At 46.1% G+C, this 19,049-nt stretch overlaps 1 protein-coding gene and 1 long non-coding RNA gene across 5 annotated transcripts in view; one reads left to right on the top strand and one right to left on the bottom strand.

Annotated features, from left to right (window-relative positions):
• The window catches only part of LOC144267360 (uncharacterized), a 71,243-nt gene extending 57,936 nt beyond the window's left edge, over nucleotides 1-13,307 (top strand). For all 3 annotated transcript variants that reach the window (XR_013346606.1, XR_013346604.1, XR_013346605.1), the window contains 2 exons: nucleotides 11,177-11,243; nucleotides 12,613-13,307. This is a non-coding gene — a long non-coding RNA (uncharacterized LOC144267360). The remainder of the gene's footprint in view (nucleotides 1-11,176; nucleotides 11,244-12,612) is intronic.
• Nucleotides 204-17,991, bottom strand: SLC25A20 (solute carrier family 25 member 20). 2 transcript variants are annotated; one of them, XM_077821267.1, is made up of 9 exons: nucleotides 17,816-17,991; nucleotides 14,682-14,774; nucleotides 11,791-11,918; nucleotides 9,847-9,937; nucleotides 7,214-7,331; nucleotides 5,812-5,884; nucleotides 4,023-4,132; nucleotides 2,351-2,475; nucleotides 204-1,445 (listed from the first exon to the last, which is right to left on the bottom strand). In XM_077821267.1, the coding sequence occupies exons 1-9, from the start codon at nucleotides 17,918-17,920 to the stop codon at nucleotides 1,383-1,385; spliced, it is 906 nt and encodes a 301-aa protein (XP_077677393.1). In that variant the 5' UTR covers nucleotides 17,921-17,991; the 3' UTR covers nucleotides 204-1,382. The 2 variants fall into 2 exon arrangements, with proteins under 2 accessions (XP_077677393.1, XP_077677394.1); XM_077821268.1 differs by lacking the exon at nucleotides 2,351-2,475.
• Between the last annotated feature and the right edge of the window lie 1,058 nt (nucleotides 17,992-19,049).

Raw genomic sequence — 19,049 nt, 5'->3', positions numbered from 1 at the left:
TCAGATGGGGCAGATCTAAAGGTTGAGAGGCAAAGAATTAACACCATGAAAGACAGGCTACCCATCCGTACATAAATTGTCTGCAGGACTTTAAGGTAGGCAGATCTCAGAACAAAGTGTAAGGGAATATTTGTATGCCCTTTGCATATGCTAATCATGCGCCAAAATGCAGAGTGCACAAAACCACAAGGAAACATTCTAGCTGAGCAGCTGCAAACTTTGAATCCTGATAAAATAGGATCATTTAATCACAACTGGAACAGGTTACAGATTGTCTTTCCTGTCCCTTGCATCCATTGTGTCAACTCAAAATTTGTTATGTTTATCAAAATCTCTTAATGCTGAGCTGAGGAGCCAGACACTGACTTCAGGGCTGACTGTCCCCATTAAGTAAGCCGTGGGGGAAATTCAGCACCAAAATAAGTTTAAGTATTCTCCCACTTTGAAATCCTCTCTGTACTTCCACTGACTATCTCCCAGAATGCATCATTCAGGGACATCAGATATAGCATCGATTGCAATGAGTCATATGGTATTTGTAAAGTTGTGTTCTGGATACAGTCAGTGAATCAGGAAGTACCAAAGGGATTTCAGAGGGGAAAGAAAGGATTTTGAAGAGAGATGAGATCAGTTAGAACTTGTTTCTCCGCTGAATGCCCCCGCCAGCTGGGTTAGCAGTACTTAGTCAAGGAAGTTGGGCATAATTCACTTTAACTCTTAGTTCCACAGTGCACCTTTCATCTGTTCAAGGTGGTCACCATACAAGGCCTCCATAATGCTTTAAAAAACCTCCGTACCCACCCCCTCTCCCCAGAATTAGGATTTTTTTTTAAAGCTATAATCTGTTCTGTTCCATATTGCCCCTCTTTACATGCACATAAAATAAAGGCACCATCAACATGCTAACAGCTGATGAGACTATCTATAACCGATGGAAAATAGTGTCTCACCTCAACATTTGCAATAAAGTGTTAAGCCACATCCTGAGAATTAAGTGCACACTGGCTGGTAATTACTATTTTGAAAGATTTTCAGCACTAACTGCTTCTTCAGTAAATAAAGAAAGAAATTAAGAGTCTCCTCTTCTTCCAGAGGAAGTACTTAGGGACTCTCACTGTAATAGCGATAGGTGTCTATTAGCAGCATCACTGCTATGGTGCATTTGGTTCAGAAGGTAAGTGTACTCATACTTCCTACTCCTCACGAAAACTCTACATCAGAGTTATGGCTCAAGGTTCAGAATGGCATCTATTACACCATCCAGAGGATGTGAGTAAGGCAATGGGGATTAGAAAATTAATAATTCCTAGGGTTTCTGAAGTCATCCCTTTAATCCAGCATCATGGTCTTTTTTCCTCTCCCACGAGGACATTTCCTAGTCTTCACAGACTTGGTGCAATCCAGTTAAGGAACTTCATAGCAACTTCAAAACCAAGGAAACAGGCCTGGAACAGAGAGACAGAACACAAGGATTAGATGAGTCTTAGGCACACAGAGCTGGAGTGTTTGGAAAAGGTCTTCTCAAAGCTGAGGGGTACAGCAGCATTATAAACTCCAGACATGGTTTTGTTTCCCCCCTCTCCCCTCCTTGACATGAGTTATCTTGAACTGGAAGAAATGACATGACTGTGTCCCTCTATAGCAGAGGCAGAATTTCTGATTTTCAGTGTCATTTGTTAGGGTCCTTCCATTTAAAATAGGTACTGATTCAATCTAGCCATTCAAAATGCTGGCAATTGTGTTAGCAGATGTGTGGAACTGTTAGTTTGTTCTAACACCAAGAGGGGTTTAGTGCAAAACCTGTCATCCTATTTCTGTTAGTGCTATCCCTACAGCCTACTTTAGTTTCCCAGCTACAGAGATTTGAGCCAGTATTTTAAAAAGCTTGAAAATAGATCCCCCAGACCATACACCCAGGGGTGTTCACTCTAACGTAAACAGCACTGGTGAGATAATACAACAGTCTGGAATCATTTCCCCCTCCCCGGGTGACATCTGCTTTATTGGGTGAGGTATGCCATTTAGGAGTTAGCATTGGGGCCCTTCTTCGTGCCAAAGCCTGGCACAATATTGACAAAGCGCCGGTTGTACTGCATGCGTCTCTTGGCACAGCCAGTCGTCTTCTTCTCTTGCTTGGCAACCTTGGGAGTCTGGCCTCTCACCTTCCCAGCACGAGCCAGGGAGCCATGGACCTTACCACCCAGCATGCGAGTAGCCACCTCCACGGTGGTAAACTCGCTAATGCCACATTGCCCAATGAGAGATTCATCCTCCTCCTTTGCAAACACTAGGTATTTAGGGTGCAAGTAGCCAGCTCGCTGCAGCTCACTAGATATCATGGTTTACTTACTGCGTTAGCGGGAAAGGCCCTTATCATAACGGCTGTGAACCCTTTGTACAGGGATGAGACGCCTTCCTCTCTGATAAGCTCCCTTAGCACATCCCTAAAGCCATTGGGATACTTCCCTGGAGCAGCTGTTGACAGAAGCAGAACATGCCATCTATGATTTGTGAATGCAGCCAGCTGAGACTTTAATGGTTACACTGTGGCCTTCCACTGTAATTCATATGGATTATTTTCCGAGTAACAAACGATTTCAAAGACTAGACAGCTTTTAGTATAGTACATCACTGACAACTAGAACAAAGACCGAGTGAGCAGGAGACACATGCTCACCAGCACTATAAAGGTTTTAAGTAATAATCGGGTCATCTGGAAGAAAAGAGGAACTTAAGCTAAGGGTTAGAAGGCTGGAAGCTTCAATCTAGCGTTGTTACTGCTGGTCACGCTAACAGCATCGGCAGGGTGGAAAGTCAGTGGTGTATCAATCAATAAAGCTGATTTGTAAGGAACAACGCTGGTCTGTTCTCAAAAAGAATATCCTCCCACGCACTAGAGCCAGGAATGGCAGTGGCTTTCCAGTGAAAACTACAGGCTCCATTTTAATGCTGATGTTACACAGATCTGACCAGGTGTTTGAGGAAAGTGATTTTATAGGAACAAATTAGCTGATCATGTGACATGCCACTGGAAAGTATTACCTTTACGAGGCCCTTGACCAGCTACTCCAGAGTAACCCTTCACCAGAGTCACAAACAACTTTTGGAAAGTGACTCAGTGGAGCAGGGGCTGCAATATTCTACTATATCCCATTCAGGCTTTTGCTCCTTTGGTCTGGAGCATCACAGAAGCTAAATTACAAAGCAAACAAACAAAACAACACACACACCACAAACAAAAGGATTTTCCTGCATCAGCAACCACTGTTGGATGGACTGGGGCAGAAGCTCTGCCTATGTCCTTGATGTGTGACAGAGAAGATGCAGGGATCTTGTCAATGCAAGCTCCAGAGGATAGTCCTGCTAGAGACTGCTGCAGAGCTCTGTTGTATAGAAATGTTCCTCTGGGAGGAATGCCGAAGAAATCAACCAGAACCTTAATGGCACCCTCTGCTGGAGCCCAGCAACCCCAAATGTCTGTGTTCACCCCAGGGACTGGGTTGTCCCTACTACAGTTCTATGGAGTGCTGACTGTAGATATTTCCATGTCGTCTGCAGATTTGCCAGTCACAAAGCAATGGATTGTGAGAGACATGCATAACTATGGTTGTCCCTGCTCCACTGTGATTTTATTTTAGATATCACCTGCCTGAACCGATGCAACTGTGCCCGGTCTTATCTGAAATGATTAAGCACTTTAAATGGGAGTATATTTGGAATAAATACTACCTAGCTCTTCTACAGCACCTTTCAACACAGATCTGCAAAGTTCTTTGAAAGGAGGTATTTTACAAATGGGGGCACAGATGAAGTAACTTGCTCAAGGTCACCCAGTAAACTTGTGGCAAAGCTGGAAATAGAACACAGGTCTCCTGAGTCCCAGTCTAGTGCTGTAGGAGCTAGGCCACACTACCTCCTTTCTAAAATTCTGCCCAGCCATAAGCTTCTCTATTGGATTGTCCACCCAGCCCACGGAAATGCTATATCTTGTGGTGCTCTTACACGGCTGACATCTGACTCACCGGTCTGGAAGCGGGATTTCAGCACATCAGGAGGGATGGCAACAGCCCAGTTGAAGATCCCTGCCATACCCCCGGCAAAGAGAATCCTAGGCACGCTGAGGTCACTGACACTGCAGAAATATTGAATTGAAAAGGTGTCCATCTTTAAACTAATACATAAAGACCAGAAAGGCAGTTTGGCTAAGAGAGAAGACATTACAATGGTACAGACCCAGCGTGAGAGCAGCCACTGTAGGAATGTTTCTTGACTTTAGCAAAGCTTTTGACACGGTCTCCCACAGTATTCTTGTCAGCAAGTTAAGGAAGTATGGGCTGGATGAATGCACTATAGGGTGGGTAGAAAGCTGGCTAGATTGTCGGGCTCAACGGGTAGTGATCAATGGCTCCATGTCTAGTTGGCAGCCGGTGTCAAGTGGAGTGCCCCAGGGGTCGGTCCTGGGGCCGGTTTTGTTCAATATCTTCATAAATGATCTGGAGGATGGTGTGGATTGCACTCTCAGCAAATTTGCAGACGATACTAAACTGGGAGGAGTGGTAGATACGCTGGAGGGGAGGGATAGGATACAGAAGGACCTAGACAAATTGGAGGATTGGGCCAAAAGAAATCTGATGAGGTTCAATAAGGATAAGTGCAGGGTCCTGCACTTAGGACGGAAGAATCCAATGCACCGCTACAGACTAGGGACCGAATGGCTAGGCAGCAGTTCTGCGGAAAAGGACCTAGGGGTGACAGTGGACGAGAAGCTGGATATGAGTCAGCAGTGTGCCCTTGTTGCCAAGAAGGCCAATGGCATTTTGGGATGTATACGTAGGGGCACAGCGAGCAGATCGAGGGACGTGATCGTCCCCCTCTATTCGACATTGGTGAGGCCTCATCTGGAGTACTGTGTCCAGTTTTGGGCCCCACACTACAAGAAGGATGTGGATAAATTGGAGAGAGTCCAGCGAAGGGCAACAAAAATGATTAGGGGTCTAGAACACATGACTTATGAGGAGAGGCTGAGGGAGCTGGGATTGTTTAGCCTGCAGAAGAGAAGAATGAGGGGGGATTTGATAGCTGCTTTCAACTACCTGAAAGGGGGTTCCAAAGAGGATGGCTCTAGACTGTTCTCAATGGTAGCAGATGACAGAACGAGGAGTAATGGCCTCAAGTTGCAGTGGGGGAGGTTTAGATTGGATATTAGGAAAAACTTTTTCACTAAGAGGGTGGTGAAACACTGGAATGCGTTGCCTAGGGAGGTGGTGGAATCTCCTTCCTTGGAAGTTTTTAAGGTCAGGCTTGACAAAGCCCTGGCTGGGATGATTTAACTGGGAATTGGTCCTGCTTCGAGCAGGGGGTTGGACTAGATGACCTTCAGGGGTCCCTTCCAACCCTGATATTCTATGATTCTATGAATTCAGAGTGAGAAACTTGTGGCCGTAATATGATGTCTCTCCATGAGAAAGGCTCAACTCTTATTGCTCTCTCATACTTGCAGCATGACAAGGATGCCTGAAAGACCAGCTTTTAGCACACAGCAGGGAAGCGGAACAGGGGTGCATCTCACCCTGAATGCTTTTGTAATTGTGCCATTAAGAGGAGTGCTTCAAATACCATTCAACAATCAATCCAATCCCACAGTGAGATGAGTCATCTCGATGGGAAAGCCAATGACAGCAAACTCCTCAGCAATCACAAAAGACACTGTTACTCCGGTGATTTTGCTCTCTAGCCATTTGCTTAGCAGGAGAAATTGACTGGAAGTATCTGGGTAAAGTCAGCATTGCCCTGACTTAGGATTTAACTAACCTCTTCCCCTCAGGGGTCAGAATGTTTTTCAGCCATTCATACGTCATGAAGTACATTCCACTGGCTGGAACATCTAGGTGGGAGAACAAACAGACAGACAAAGAGAAGTAGGAAAACGACACCTGACCACCTCTGTATGCAGGGAAAAAAAGAGCGGAAAGGAAGTATTCATCCCTAAGGGGAAGCTCTGGGCTTGCATCAGCTGCCAACGTTAGGGATCATTCTGCACCAGCCTCAGCAATGCCAACAAGTACCACTAAGTTCCCTTTCTGAGCCTTCCAGTGCAAACTGTCTGTCTAGATGGAACAGCAAGAACATTTTCAGAAAGAGCAGGGACATGGCTGCAGAAACACCTATTCCTGAACCTCTGAGTCACCAGCCCTTCCAGTCACACCGTTACCTTGACTACGAGACAGGTCTAAGCTCCCTAAACTGGAGACTGGGCAGATCAAGCCAGTCTCAGCGGCTTTGTGACCTGTGCACAGCCAGTTTATTCCAACCAAACTTTCCGCTTTTTTATATTCTCACGTATACATGAAAATGCTCAAGCCCATGGCTAGAATCAGACAAACAGTTCTGTCAGGCATGTTGTCCTTGCTGCTAGCTTTTACAGTCATGTGAGAGTCATGGGAAAGATAATTTCCTGGGCTGATGAAGATGCAAAATGCTTAAAGTTTCTCTATTTGAGGAGGCTCAGGTGAAATCACTGCCCCAGATGGGGTGTATTTTAGGGGAGAAAGCATCCAAACGTATTTCTGACCTGACCCATAAGGCTTTAATTTGTTCATTATAGGTGCCTTTTTAAAAAATATATAATAGGAGAGGGAAAGGAACACTGTGGACACACAAGATATTTTTCCTCCACATCAAAAATGAGTAAAGAAACTCACTCTTTCTAGCTGGGAGAAAGAGTAATTCATTGTAACTGTATCTTTCAATAACCAATCCAATTGACCATCACGAACTGGGAGTCTCATGTACAAACCCCATCCCAAAGCGAAGAAAAAGCTAGCTTCCTATTTTTTCTTCTCTGTCTCTCGGCTTCTTTCCCCAGACCCATCATCTCTCGCCCATCCTGGAAGTCTATTGTAGCCTTCTGCGGCTTGGATTTTATTGGTCTTTACCTCTCAAGTCTTTGTGTCCATTTCTTGCTCTCCTCCCCTCATTCCCTTTTGTACTTCTCTAGTCCTCTTCCTCCCACCACCCACACCAGGACTGGGACATATCCTCGTCTTCATTCTCAATCCCCAGGAGATGCAGGGGCAGCTGTGAAAACTGCAGCGCATGAAACTGATGCACAACATATCTCTGGCCCAGAGTGAGATTTACGATGTTGGGTCAGTTTTGCTCTGATGCTTCTCTTCCTGCAGGGGTACTATTAGAATACATTTACTCCAGGTACCTCTCATGAGGGTGAGCACGGTTCCTTTGTATATGCCTCGAATCCCAGCCTCACGGTACAGCTGTTTCGCACAGTCCATTGGGCCACCGTATTTAATTTCACCTGAAGCAGCCTGGATCTGGAGAATTAAAATGATTGTTTACCAGGCATAACCCAAATAGTAATTTGGAAGCCTTGTGCTTTCTAAAGCTAAATTGTCAAGTGGAAGTTAGCAGCTCAGCTCTTTTCATGTAAACAGAAGCCACCCAAGGAATGTATGCCACCAGGCTCCTGCTGATATATAGACAAACTGGTACAATGCATGTGAAGTCACCATATTCCCAGCCCACTTTCCCTCCCTTTTATCCCTGTAGTCTTTCCTCAAATCGGCAGACACCTCTGTGATCTCGGCCTGGGGTTCTCACAACAAAAATGTTGGTGACCTCAAAGTGTAGCCACAAACTCTTGCTGGTGGCCACTCTCACAATTAATCAACTTTAGAAAAAACAATTAAATATGCACATACACAGGTCCAATCAGTGTAATTTATTTATGTAGGATTTTTTTGCAGACCTAATAAAAATAATAATGCATAGTTGTATGTATTCCTTACTGGTGCTAAAGAGAATAGAAACATAAATAACGTGATGTGCATGTTCTCGTCTTTTGTCCTTGGTTGGGTTTTTTGGGGCAGGGAGGAGGGGCACTTTTTTGGTTGCTTTTTTAATGACTTGCTATCTAGTAAGTCTATATTTGTATGTTTGTTAATATTACTTCTCACAGGAGCAGACTTGGTAGCTAGAAGATAGTGAAAAGTGATATTAAAAAACATACAAATACCACTTTTTACAACAGACTTACTCAGCCCTGGTAAGCCGAGGACAAATTAAACCTGGAGCGGTGAGTAGGGAGGCAGCCAGGGGGTGGGGTGGCAGCAGGGGCCAGGGGCAATGGGGTGGTGAACCCAGGGCTAGGGCCAGAGTCCGAAGCCCCACAGCTGTAGGATGGAGCCTGCTGCCGTGTGGCCGGAGGACAGAGCCCACCACCCCAGTGCTGAAGCTGGAAGCCTGAATCTCACTGGGAAGGTGGGGAACTCACACTGACTGCCTGCTCCTCTGGTGTTTGTGGCTCCGCTGCTCTCTCCCCCCCACCACAACTCACTGCCCAGGAGGGTGTGGCCACAAGAAAAACCCCTGATGGCTGCATTTGAGAAACGCTGATGAGCCAGCGTAACTCCAAAGAGGCCCAGCAATAACCAGTGATAAGTAACACTAGTCTCTGATCAGAAATAGGTATGTGTAGTCTCAGAATAAGCCCCCAGCTGTCAGAGGTGAGAATCCAAAAATCCCTCTAATGCAGGGGTTCTCAAACTTCATTGCACCGTGACCCCCTTCTGACAAGAAAAATTACTTCATGACCCCAGGAGGGAAGACCAAACCTGAGTCCACCCAACCCCCACTGCCCTGGGTGCAGGGGTCAAAGACCGAGCCCTATCGCTCCGGGCGGGGGGGGGTGGGGTGGGGTCAAAGTTGAAGCTCAAGGGTATCAGCCCCAGGCAGGGAGCCTGCAACCTGAGTCCTGCTGCACAGGACTGAAGCCCTCTGGCTTTGGGCAACGGAGCTCGGGCTTCAGCCCCAGGAAGTCTAAGTCAGCCCTGGCGACCCCATTCAAAGGGGGTCGCGACTCACTTTGGGGTCCCGACGCTCAGTTTGAGAACTGCTGATCTAATACACACTTACTAAAATTTCTCTCCTCCCCAGATTGAAAAGGATTTGCGTCCACAGGTGTTTACTGAACCATGCACTGGCTGGATCGTGTCAAATTAAGAATCAGATGCTTACCTAATTTCCACCAGTTTAAGTTTGAAATAACTCAGCTGAAATCAGTCAAGTTACTCCAGATTTACACAGATTAGAATATGACTCCAAGAAAATTTCATAGAACTCAAGACAATTTTTATGAGTAAAAGATGCCCTGTGATAATGCTTTGCATGTTGGAATCAATGTCTAACATCCATTAAAACACTAAGAAGTACAGCAGTCAGCGTGAGAGAGGGTAGAGATCAGAAGGTCTTGCACAGACAGTTTTTTCATTTGTTCAAATTGGCATTTCCCACCAGGGTTTCAAAAACCAAGAGCTGTGATGGGTTTAAAGTTTATGGTCACTAGAAAAGTTTATGGTCACTAGTTTTATAATAGCTTGTATTATATATTTTTGAAATAGGTCCTTCTGTTACATACAAGGATTCCAGGGAACTATGGGCAAAATCTTTATCATGCAAGAGATTCACGGACCTGAATGTTACTACAAAGGCTTTGTTTTACATGAGAAGATAAGATACACTCTACATTTCAGAAGTGCCCAAGAGGTCAGCTGGCATCCCAGGGTGATGCTGCTGATATGCTGAATGGTGTCTATAGGAGGGCATGTTGTATTTACCAGATTGTCAAAGGGAAGCTGTATAGTGCTTCTTCATGACAGAGTCGCATCAAGTTATGCCTCAGCCCTGCTGAAAGGGGTGCTTTCTAAATTCAGTACAGAGTAAATTTGCTAATTAGAGGAGTTATGTCTTCCTAGCAAGGTCTTTTTAAATCAGACAACACTCCTGAAATTAAGGGTGGGAATTTCTCCCCATCCACACACACAGTCTTACCTGTAAAAGGCACTTGATCCTCTCTCCTGGAGCCATGATTGCTGTTGTGAACACTCCAGATAACATGCCAGCAGCAAACAGCTGGGGATATCTGCGCATAGAACATGGGAAAATAAAGATCCCAAGATACATAATCCAATAAGCATGACATTTAATATAGTCAGCGTGAAAAGACCTGACTTAATGCAACATTAGAGTAAAATGTATAAGAGTTTGGAAATCCAAAAGGTATGGTTCCCTCAGCAAGTATACCTCTGCTGTTGTGCATTGATAGTATTTTGTATTACTCAATGTGCTTATGTTTTATGCTACAATATACAGAGTGCGACTAAGTCATTTGACCCAACTATGGGGTGGGCCTCCCTAGGGAGGCCCGAGCGGCGCGCCCCCCCTTTTGGGGTGGGGGCGGGAGAAAAGAGCTCTGGCTGTCAGCCCTGGATGGCTGGGGCTCATACAAAAGGGCCATGCACACCTGGGATGTGTGGGGATGGGATAAAGGTGACAGGTGGAGCCGCATCGCCCAGGGGCTGACAGTCAGAGCCCTGCCGCCCGGGCTCCCCCCCGGGCTCCCCCCATTCCTCACCAGGAGGCAGTGGCGGGGCTCTAGTTGTCAGCTTCGGGGTGGCACCAGCAGTGCAGTAGGGTGGCAATGGAGCGCTGAGTCGCTTATATCACTTCTCACATTGCCATCCTTACTTCTGTGCTGCTGCTGGCATGGCGCTGCCCTCAGAGCTGGGTACTTGGCCAGCAGCTGCTGCTCTCTTCTCCACCTTCCGAACTGGGTGGTGGTGTATGTATTGGGGGGGGAAAGGGGGAAGCAGGAGGCCCCTAAGGAATTACAGACACAAAGAAGAACAATCAAATAAGTTTGAGAAGCACTGCTCTAGAACTAGAAGTCTTAAGGCCCAATTCAGTAAAGCACTGAACAATGAAGTTCAATGGGAATCGAGTACATGAAACAAGCTTTAAATTTCTTGATTTATAAGCAAGCTTGAGAGAACCATGATGGATTTGGAACATTTGAACGAGCAAAGCTCTTGAACAAATGTACACACAAGTATATTATATGTGCATCTGGAGCACCACTTCTGTTAGAAAATGCAGCAAGTGGAGGAGTAGTATGGATGAGTGGTTACAGGATTTTCAAACACCCTTTGTTCTTCCTAAGCCAGATTTCTTCAGATGGTTCAGACACTGGTCCTTACTAGAGACTAAGTCTATGGCAAGTTGAACATTTCAAAAATAAACCTAATTTTTTTTTAAAATTAAAAATCTTCTCATTCATGAATAACCTGTCACAGCTACATAGAATTTTATCTGCCTTCCACAGAATTCCAACTTGGGGCCAAAAAAGGAGCAGGAGAAATTTTGTTCCAAAAAGTCATTTTTCCAGAAGGGTAAGTGTGCCTGAAAACAGAGGCTGACCATAGAAAATAAATACCTTTTCAGCCATAGCTAAGAGAAACACTCCTGCAATTAATAACCTAACCTACAGAGTGGATGCAGTGAGACTCCCACTTACCACTAGCAGGAAGGAAAGATCATGTCTTGTGACCACCAGGTCTGTCAGATAGCTATGCTGGAATATACATGTAATCTTTCCATTCAGTTTCCCTTAATAGCAAGGCTGTTCTAAGTCATTATCATTATGTAACACATACGGTATTCAGTTACAACTGAGCTGTTCTTTAATGATTGTCTTTCTGCACAGGGAGGGAACTGCACAGTATTTGCCCACCTGCTGTCTGTTTTTAGCCTGTGCTATCGGTACCACGCTTTTAGGAGCATTACCGCCACCAGTGGTTTGAGGATTTTGTTTTTTTTTAAATTATATTTATAATCCAGAGAGGAGACATTTACACCACAACCGATTGTGTAATTCGACACAGCAGGCTAGGAGCCGTAGAAAAGGTACCCCAAGTGTCTGAACAACTCAGAACTTACGTTAGAATGTCATCAGGATTCCTCTGCTGGAGTTTTTTCCCCAAACCAAATCCAAAGAAGCACACAGCAAACATGGGAGTCACTCCAATAATCGGAGCTGCCATTCCTTTATACAAGCCTCGGACTCCCTGCAAGAGACCGCAGGTTATTTAGGTTTCATGCAGCATTCTTCAGTGTGATAAATATTTCACCACATCAAGAAGCAAATAACATTACTATACAAGATGATCGCAGCAAAGGCAGCCAGCTGCATGAATGAAAGGGATTTGCCATGATACAGTTCTGAACACAGCCCAGAGGAGTTGTGGGAAAGTCGTGCCAGGACTTCTTGTCCTCCCCAGGGCTAGCACTTCCAAAACATATCTATCAAGACGGCACTAGGCTAAGCTCTAGATTTTCTTACTCTCCAGATAACTGCCATCCTGCCTCCATGGATTATTCCCATTTCTCACCAGCACTAGTTCTGCTCTCTGCCACTCCAAATATAAAGTAGCTAGCTAGTGCCCACCTTAAATACAGTCCTGTTAGAAACATGCATGGCTCAGTACGTCTCAAACTTTTATATATATATATTTACATATACACACACACAGAGAGAGAGAGAGAGAGAGAGAGACGTACTGTATTAGAGAGTCTTCAAAAGGCAACATTTCAGTATAACCCTGACACTCAACATGTATACAGTGGGCCAGACTCCTCCCTGGTGTTAGGCAACTGATTTCAATGGACTTGCAGCGAGGATGGATTTGGCCCACTCTATTTAACCCTTTCATTCCCCCTCCCCCACACTAAGCATTCTCAGCTCCATTTGATGTATTTCAGGAAGCAGACCGTGAGGAGCAACTTGTCAGGACTTTCACTGCAGATCTGACAAAACACAAAGAAGGTACACCAATGTGAGATTTCTAAAGATAGTGACAACACTCGACCCAAGGTTTATGAATCTGAAGTACCTTCCAAAATCTGAGAGGAAGGAGGTGTGGAACATGCTTTCAGAAGAGTTAAAAGAGCAACACTCTGATGCGTAAACTACAGAACTGAACCACCAAAAATGAAAATCAACCTTCTGCTGGTGGCATCTGACTCAGATGATTAAAATGAACATGCATGGGTCTGTACCACTTTGGATCGTTATCAAGCAGAACCCGTCATTGGGAAGGATGTATGTCATCTGGAAGGGTGGTTGAAGCATGAAGGGACATATGAATCTTTAGTGCAGCTGGCACGTAAAAATCTTGCAACAACGGCTATAACAATGCCATGAGAATGCCTGCTCTTACTTTCAGGTGACATTGTAAACAAGAAGCGGGCAGCATTATCTCCTGCAAATGTAAACCAACTTGTTTGAGCAATTGGCTGAACAAGAAGTAGGACTGAGTGGACTTGTAGGATCTAAAGTTTTGCATTGTTTTATTTCTGAGTGTAGTTATTTTTTGGTATGTAATTCTACATTTGTAAATTCAACTTTAGTGCAATATCTTTATCATGACAATACAGTAACTTCTCACTTAACGTCATCCCAGTTAACGTTGTTTCATTGTTACACTGCTGATCAATTAGAGAACATGCTCGTTTAAAGTTGCGCAGTACTCCCTCATAACATTGTTTGGCAGCTGCCTGCTTTGTCCACTGCTTGCAGGAAGAGCAGCCCGTTGGAGCGAGCTGGTGGGGGCTTGGAATCAGGGTGGGCTGGCAGCCCCCACATCAGCTCCCCTAAGTTCCCTCTGCGGCAGCCACCCAGCAGGCTATCAAGGGCCTGGCAGTTCAGGTGTCCCTTCCCCAACTCATACCTAATACACCCCAGTGCGTTAACAGGAGTGTCGCATGCAAGATGCAGGAGGTAACTGCTCAGCATCATTGAGACCCCAGCTGGAGTAGTGTATCCAGTTCTGGGCACCACAGTTTAAGAAAAATATAAACAAATTGGAGAGTCCAGAGGAGAGTAAACAAACATGTTAAAGGGTTTAGGAAACCTGACTTATGAGGAAAGATGGGGAACAATGGGCATGCTTAGCCTTGACTGAGGATGGACCTGATAACAGTCATTAACATTTAAGACTGTTATAAAGAGGATAGTGGTCAATTGTTCTCCATGTCTACTGAAGACAGAACAAGAAGTAATGGGCTTAATCTGCAGCAAGGGAGATGTTAGATGTTAGGAAAAGCTTCCTAACTATAAGGGTAGTTAAACTGTGGAATAGACTTCCAAGGGAGGTTGTGGAATCCCTGTCATTGGAGGCTTTTAGAACAGACTGGACAAACATCTGTCAGGGACCATCGAGGTTTACTTGGTCCTGATACAGTGTAGGGGGCTGGACTAGGGTGACCTATTGAGGTCCCTTCCAGTCCTACATGTCTGTGATTCCACAATGGTGCCTTCTGGCCTTAAAAAAACAAAACAAACAAACAAAACCCCCTAAAACCTACGAATCTGAACTAGCACTTCCTCTTTTGTCTTGTCACAGAGGGGATTATGGGTTCTAGAAGAAATTAGAGACATTGCTTGGGTCAACAACAGTCAGTCTCTATTTTAGGAGTTCCAGAGAGCTCGCCATAGCACAGGCATCAAAATTCCACCACCTACAACAATACAGCCAGCAAACAACTGCCAATGTTCATTACAGCCTTTAACTTTAGGTATTAACACCACTGCATTTCTGACTTTAAAAAAGAAAAAAAAAGCAAGATCAAATTACACATTCCAAAGATTATTACATTCTCCCTCTACCAGTTCTTTTCAGATTTCACAATCCAAATTAGAACCATTTGAATTGATAACCTGAGAACTTTATAGTCTCAAGGGGGGCCAGATTCCCACAAAATTCCACTCCAATGACGTACATGAGCAACTGACATTTTTGGCAGGCATAGCAAGTGCCAGTCTACAGTACCTCTCGAATGAGAGTCTGTCTGAAACAGTCGAAGGTCCCAGAATAGAGTGGAGACTGCCCAGCCTGGGGTTTTGGTTGGGTCTGTAGTCGGACCTGTAAAACAAGAAGGGAAAAAAAAAACAATTTTTTTTTGTTTTAAGGTACATGACTTTTTTAGGATTAGTTCCAGAGAGCTATATTAAAGTCATAGGTTTTATATCCAGGCATTGTAATGTTGGTACAAGGGTTAAAACTCAGTATTTTAGCTTGTACAAATATCTAAATAAGAACACAAATACCTTAGGTTATTTCAATATCGTTATAAATATTACACTTACTTTAAATTCAAGTTATTACTCTCTAAACAGTAGTGTGGTTGCTTTAAGCACTTTTGCAATCCAGTGCCATTTCTATTGCTCCCTTTCCCCATCTGCTCAACTCAGTATGCAGGTACTGTCACCAATGAAACTTGGTTTTATTTATCTTCAAATTAAAGAATATAATTAAAAGGAAAAATAACGTTATTGTTTAAAACATCTCATCTCCAGTATCATCAATCCGTAGATCAATAATACAGAACAAATACTCGTTACATTCCAAAAAGCTTCCCACTCATACCACGATGGGCCATCATGCTCTGGAAGTTGTACGCTCCACAGGTCTGATGTCTATATTAAAGAGGAGACCCTATGCAATCAGGTATATCCCTTTAGCTTATGGCAGGTCATCAAGGCAGCCTTCTGTTGGGCAGAGTTTGGACACTTCTGCTTTGCGGTTTCCTGGTCTTCAGTTACTTCTTTATCTACCTTTCCCCACCCTCTCAATCGCTAGGCTCCTTTGCCATAACAGAGTTTAAACACATGTAACAATTAGTTACTGGGGCTCAAGGTCACAAATTTCCCTTAATTTCTGATGCTTTTTGGAACAAGAGCTTTCCTTTCCATTCATGTTCCATTCATCACTGATTCTTCTAGCTGCTAACTGGACTTTTCTGAGTGTCTTAAAAGGATAAACATGCTGGCTTAATGAAGACAAGCAAAACACAGATTGGAACAAATACATAGTTACAACAAATAGGTGCTAACATTTTGAGAGGAATCGTGAGCCAATGGTTATCTGTACCTCAGTTCTCCAAGTGTAAAACAGGAATAATTGCACTTCACTACCTCACAGGCGTGTCATGAGGATAAATACCTTAACATTTGTAAGGTGCTCACATACTACAGTAATGGGAGCCATGTAAGTACCTGAAATAGACAGATTCTTAGAAACAGAGTGGTACAAAGAACACTCCTACACACTCCCCCCCACATAGGCAAAATGAAACTGTTCACACACAGATACAAGTGAGCTTAGCAACATTTTCATTTAAACTAATGGCAGGGAGTTCCAGCTACCACAGGCTGAGGCTGCTCCAAAGAGAATCATCAGTATAGTATGATTTTAGACTGAAGTGAAGTTGCCTTCATATATGCTAGTGTAGTAATTTCTCTTTAAAAAAAGAGTCATTTGTATATACGATCTAAGTGACAAAACAGAGTATCAGACATCCCATTCATGTCTCTCCTTTAAAATAAAGTAATATCAGCCCGTGAAATTCTCATTAACAAAACAGGATCATTGATATCATAAGCTAATGATGAGTGGCACATCAATGCTGCCTCTGTGTGGTAGGAAGTATACACCTTAAATTGACCGAGTTAGCTGGTGAAACCAAGGGCTTCTGAAAAACAGCCGGACCTCACATGTTTGAGCAGATTACTTATTCTAGAGGGCACAGGCGTTATAAACACTGCCACAGTTGCCAGAAGCTAGATGCAAATATTGCTGCCAAGATAAGAGGACATGCTCTGTGATAATACTGTGTGTGGGATATATCACAGGTCAGCCAACACAGAGCTTTCAGGGTCAGCCCCATTTTCATATAATAAGAATGGGGGGTGGGAAAGGGGGGGGCAATACTCAGCATCCATGTCCCCATACAATTCTGCCAGAGTCTCTGCACACACCTCACGGCTAGATGTTCTCAAAACTGGTTGCCTGGTCTTGTGAATCCTATAGTGTCAGTTTTACCCAATGCACAGTGACTGTTGGCATCTTTGCCAGCCCTCTCTCAGCTGCTCCTAGATTCCACAGCCCAGAGGGGGACGCTTCAGCCTGGTCAGAAGGCTTTATGCCAAAACTAGAAACTACCCCGACACCCTGAACAGACAAGGTGGGCGAGATAACACACTTTTTCATCAACAGAAGTTGGTCCAATAGAGACAAGTGTTGGAGACCCCAGGGCATGGCCACTAGTTAAGTCAAGGGGATAAAAGGCCATAAGGGTTGAAGAAGTCTCCCTGCTGAAGGCCTGAGGGCTTCTTCTGAACCCCCCTTAATAGAATTCAGGCCTGGCTGGTTTGAGTAAGCTTTTTTGCTCTTAAGACAATGTTGCAGCCGCAAGTAATGCCTTATAATGTAAGATTTGCTAACGCCAAGCTAAAAATAATAGGAGATAGTTACAAGGCCAGGCAGGATGTGCTGGTTGTTTAAGTTGCTAGAAATGCTTGTTAAAGGGTGCAAAAAATAAACATTGTTGTAACCCATATAAAAAAGGCAAAATATTTGTGCAAAGTTTTAATTGGCTAATATGTAATGCAGTAGCATTAAAAAATATAAAAGTGTGTATAATGACCTGCTCTGGTGTGCAGGATTTGAGATTCTATTCTCCCTGTTCCTTGTTTGCAGCTGCAAATAAACTTTTCTGCTTCTCCACCCCCTTATAATTATTAAGTAAAACACACAGTTGTTTTGCCTCTCGCCGGCAACAGACGCCTAGGAGTGCGCGCGGGGCAGGCCGGGAGCTGTAGTATTTCTCCCCCTCCCCCCGCGCGCGGGGCAGGCCGGGAGCTGTAGTATTTCTCCCCCTCCTCCCCCGCGCGCGGGGCAGGCCGGGAGCTGTAGTATTTCTCCCCCTCCTCCCCCGCGCGCGGGGCAGGCCGGGAGCTGTAGTATTTCTCCCCCCTCTCCCCCCACGCGCGCGGGGCAGGCCGGGAGCTGTAGTATTTCTCCCCCCTCTCCCCGCGCGCGGGGCAGGCCGGGAGCTGCAGTATTTCTCCCCCCTTCCCTCCCCCCCCCCGCGCGCGGGGCAGGCCGGGAGCTAGCTCCCTCACCTTGATGGTGTCCAGCGGGTGCCCCACGAACACCAGGCAGACGCCGCCGAAGCCGCCGGCGAAGAAGTTCTTCACGGGGCTGATGGGCTGCGGCTGCTTGGCCATGGCTGCGGCGGGAGCAGAGCTCTGCGCAGCGCGCCCGACAGCGGAGCCCTGGCGCTGAACTTTACCCCAGTCCCGAGCCGCAAAGCATGGCGGGACACGGCGGGACGCGGGGCACGCTGGGACACTGGAGGACTGGCCTGCCGGAGCCGCGCCCGACACGGAGTTCCGGCTCCCTCGGGCCGGCGGCGCAGCGGGGTCGCCCTGACCGAGGCGCGATGCGCATGCGCTCTACGCCCGCTTGCCGCCGGGCCCCCGCGCCAGGAGCGGGCCCCACCGCCCGCGCTGCTGGGCCGGCCCCTCCCCGTGCTGTCTGGGCGCCGCAGTGCCCGGAGCCGGGGTGGTGGCGGGCGCTAGGCCGCGCCCTGTCCCAGGCGGGGAACTGAGGCACAAGGAGCCGCGGTGAAGGCCGCTCCAGAGAGCGGGGTGCAGGCCGGCCCGGAGTCCCGCTCCCGGCTTCACACGGAACCATTCCCGGTGCTCGGCCGCGGCGCGGGCCAAGCTCCCTCGGGAGTCCTGGGCCCCACCAGATTCGCTTCCCAGGAGGCCCCGCGTGTCCTCGGACGGGCCCCGCTTCCGAGTTGGCGCTTGTAGGCAAGCCTCGAGGCAGACTAACGTCTCGTTGGGCCGTTCTGCAGCCGCCCCTCCGCTGCCGGGTCTCGCCTCCGCGCCAACCCAACCGTTCGTAATTTCCCCCGGAGAGCGGTGGGGGGATAGTTTAGCACCTGTCTCCCTTTAATTCTGGGGAGCGTCACTTGTCATGAGGATAGGTGAAGGAAAACGAGCCGTGCTTTGACAGAACTACCCGCTGAGGGGTCCCTGTACCATCCGTTACTCCATATCTGTGTCTGGTGGTGGGAGGGGTGTCTGAGAGGGGGTCAAGCCCAGCTGCTCTTCAATTTTCCTGCTAGTTTTAGGAAACCGCTCTTCCTCAGAGAGCTCACACCATTGTGGCTCTTGCCCTCAGAGGAAAATTCGTTTCTGGTTTTGAGAGGTGATGCAACCCTTCCCATAGCCAAGGCTGAAGTGTTTTTACCAGTGGCTTTTCCTGACACTGTAATTAAAGCAGCTGAGCCCTGTCTATACCATCATGTACACCACTGGAAGTAAAGTATAGCTGAATCATTGCTGG

Source organism: Eretmochelys imbricata, chromosome 7 (genome assembly GCF_965152235.1).
Source record: "Eretmochelys imbricata isolate rEreImb1 chromosome 7, rEreImb1.hap1, whole genome shotgun sequence".
In the NCBI taxonomy this organism is placed as follows: domain Eukaryota; kingdom Metazoa; phylum Chordata; order Testudines; family Cheloniidae; genus Eretmochelys; species Eretmochelys imbricata.
The sequence above is the reverse complement of the archived record's forward strand: the minus strand, read 5'-3'. Positions and strand labels throughout refer to the sequence as shown.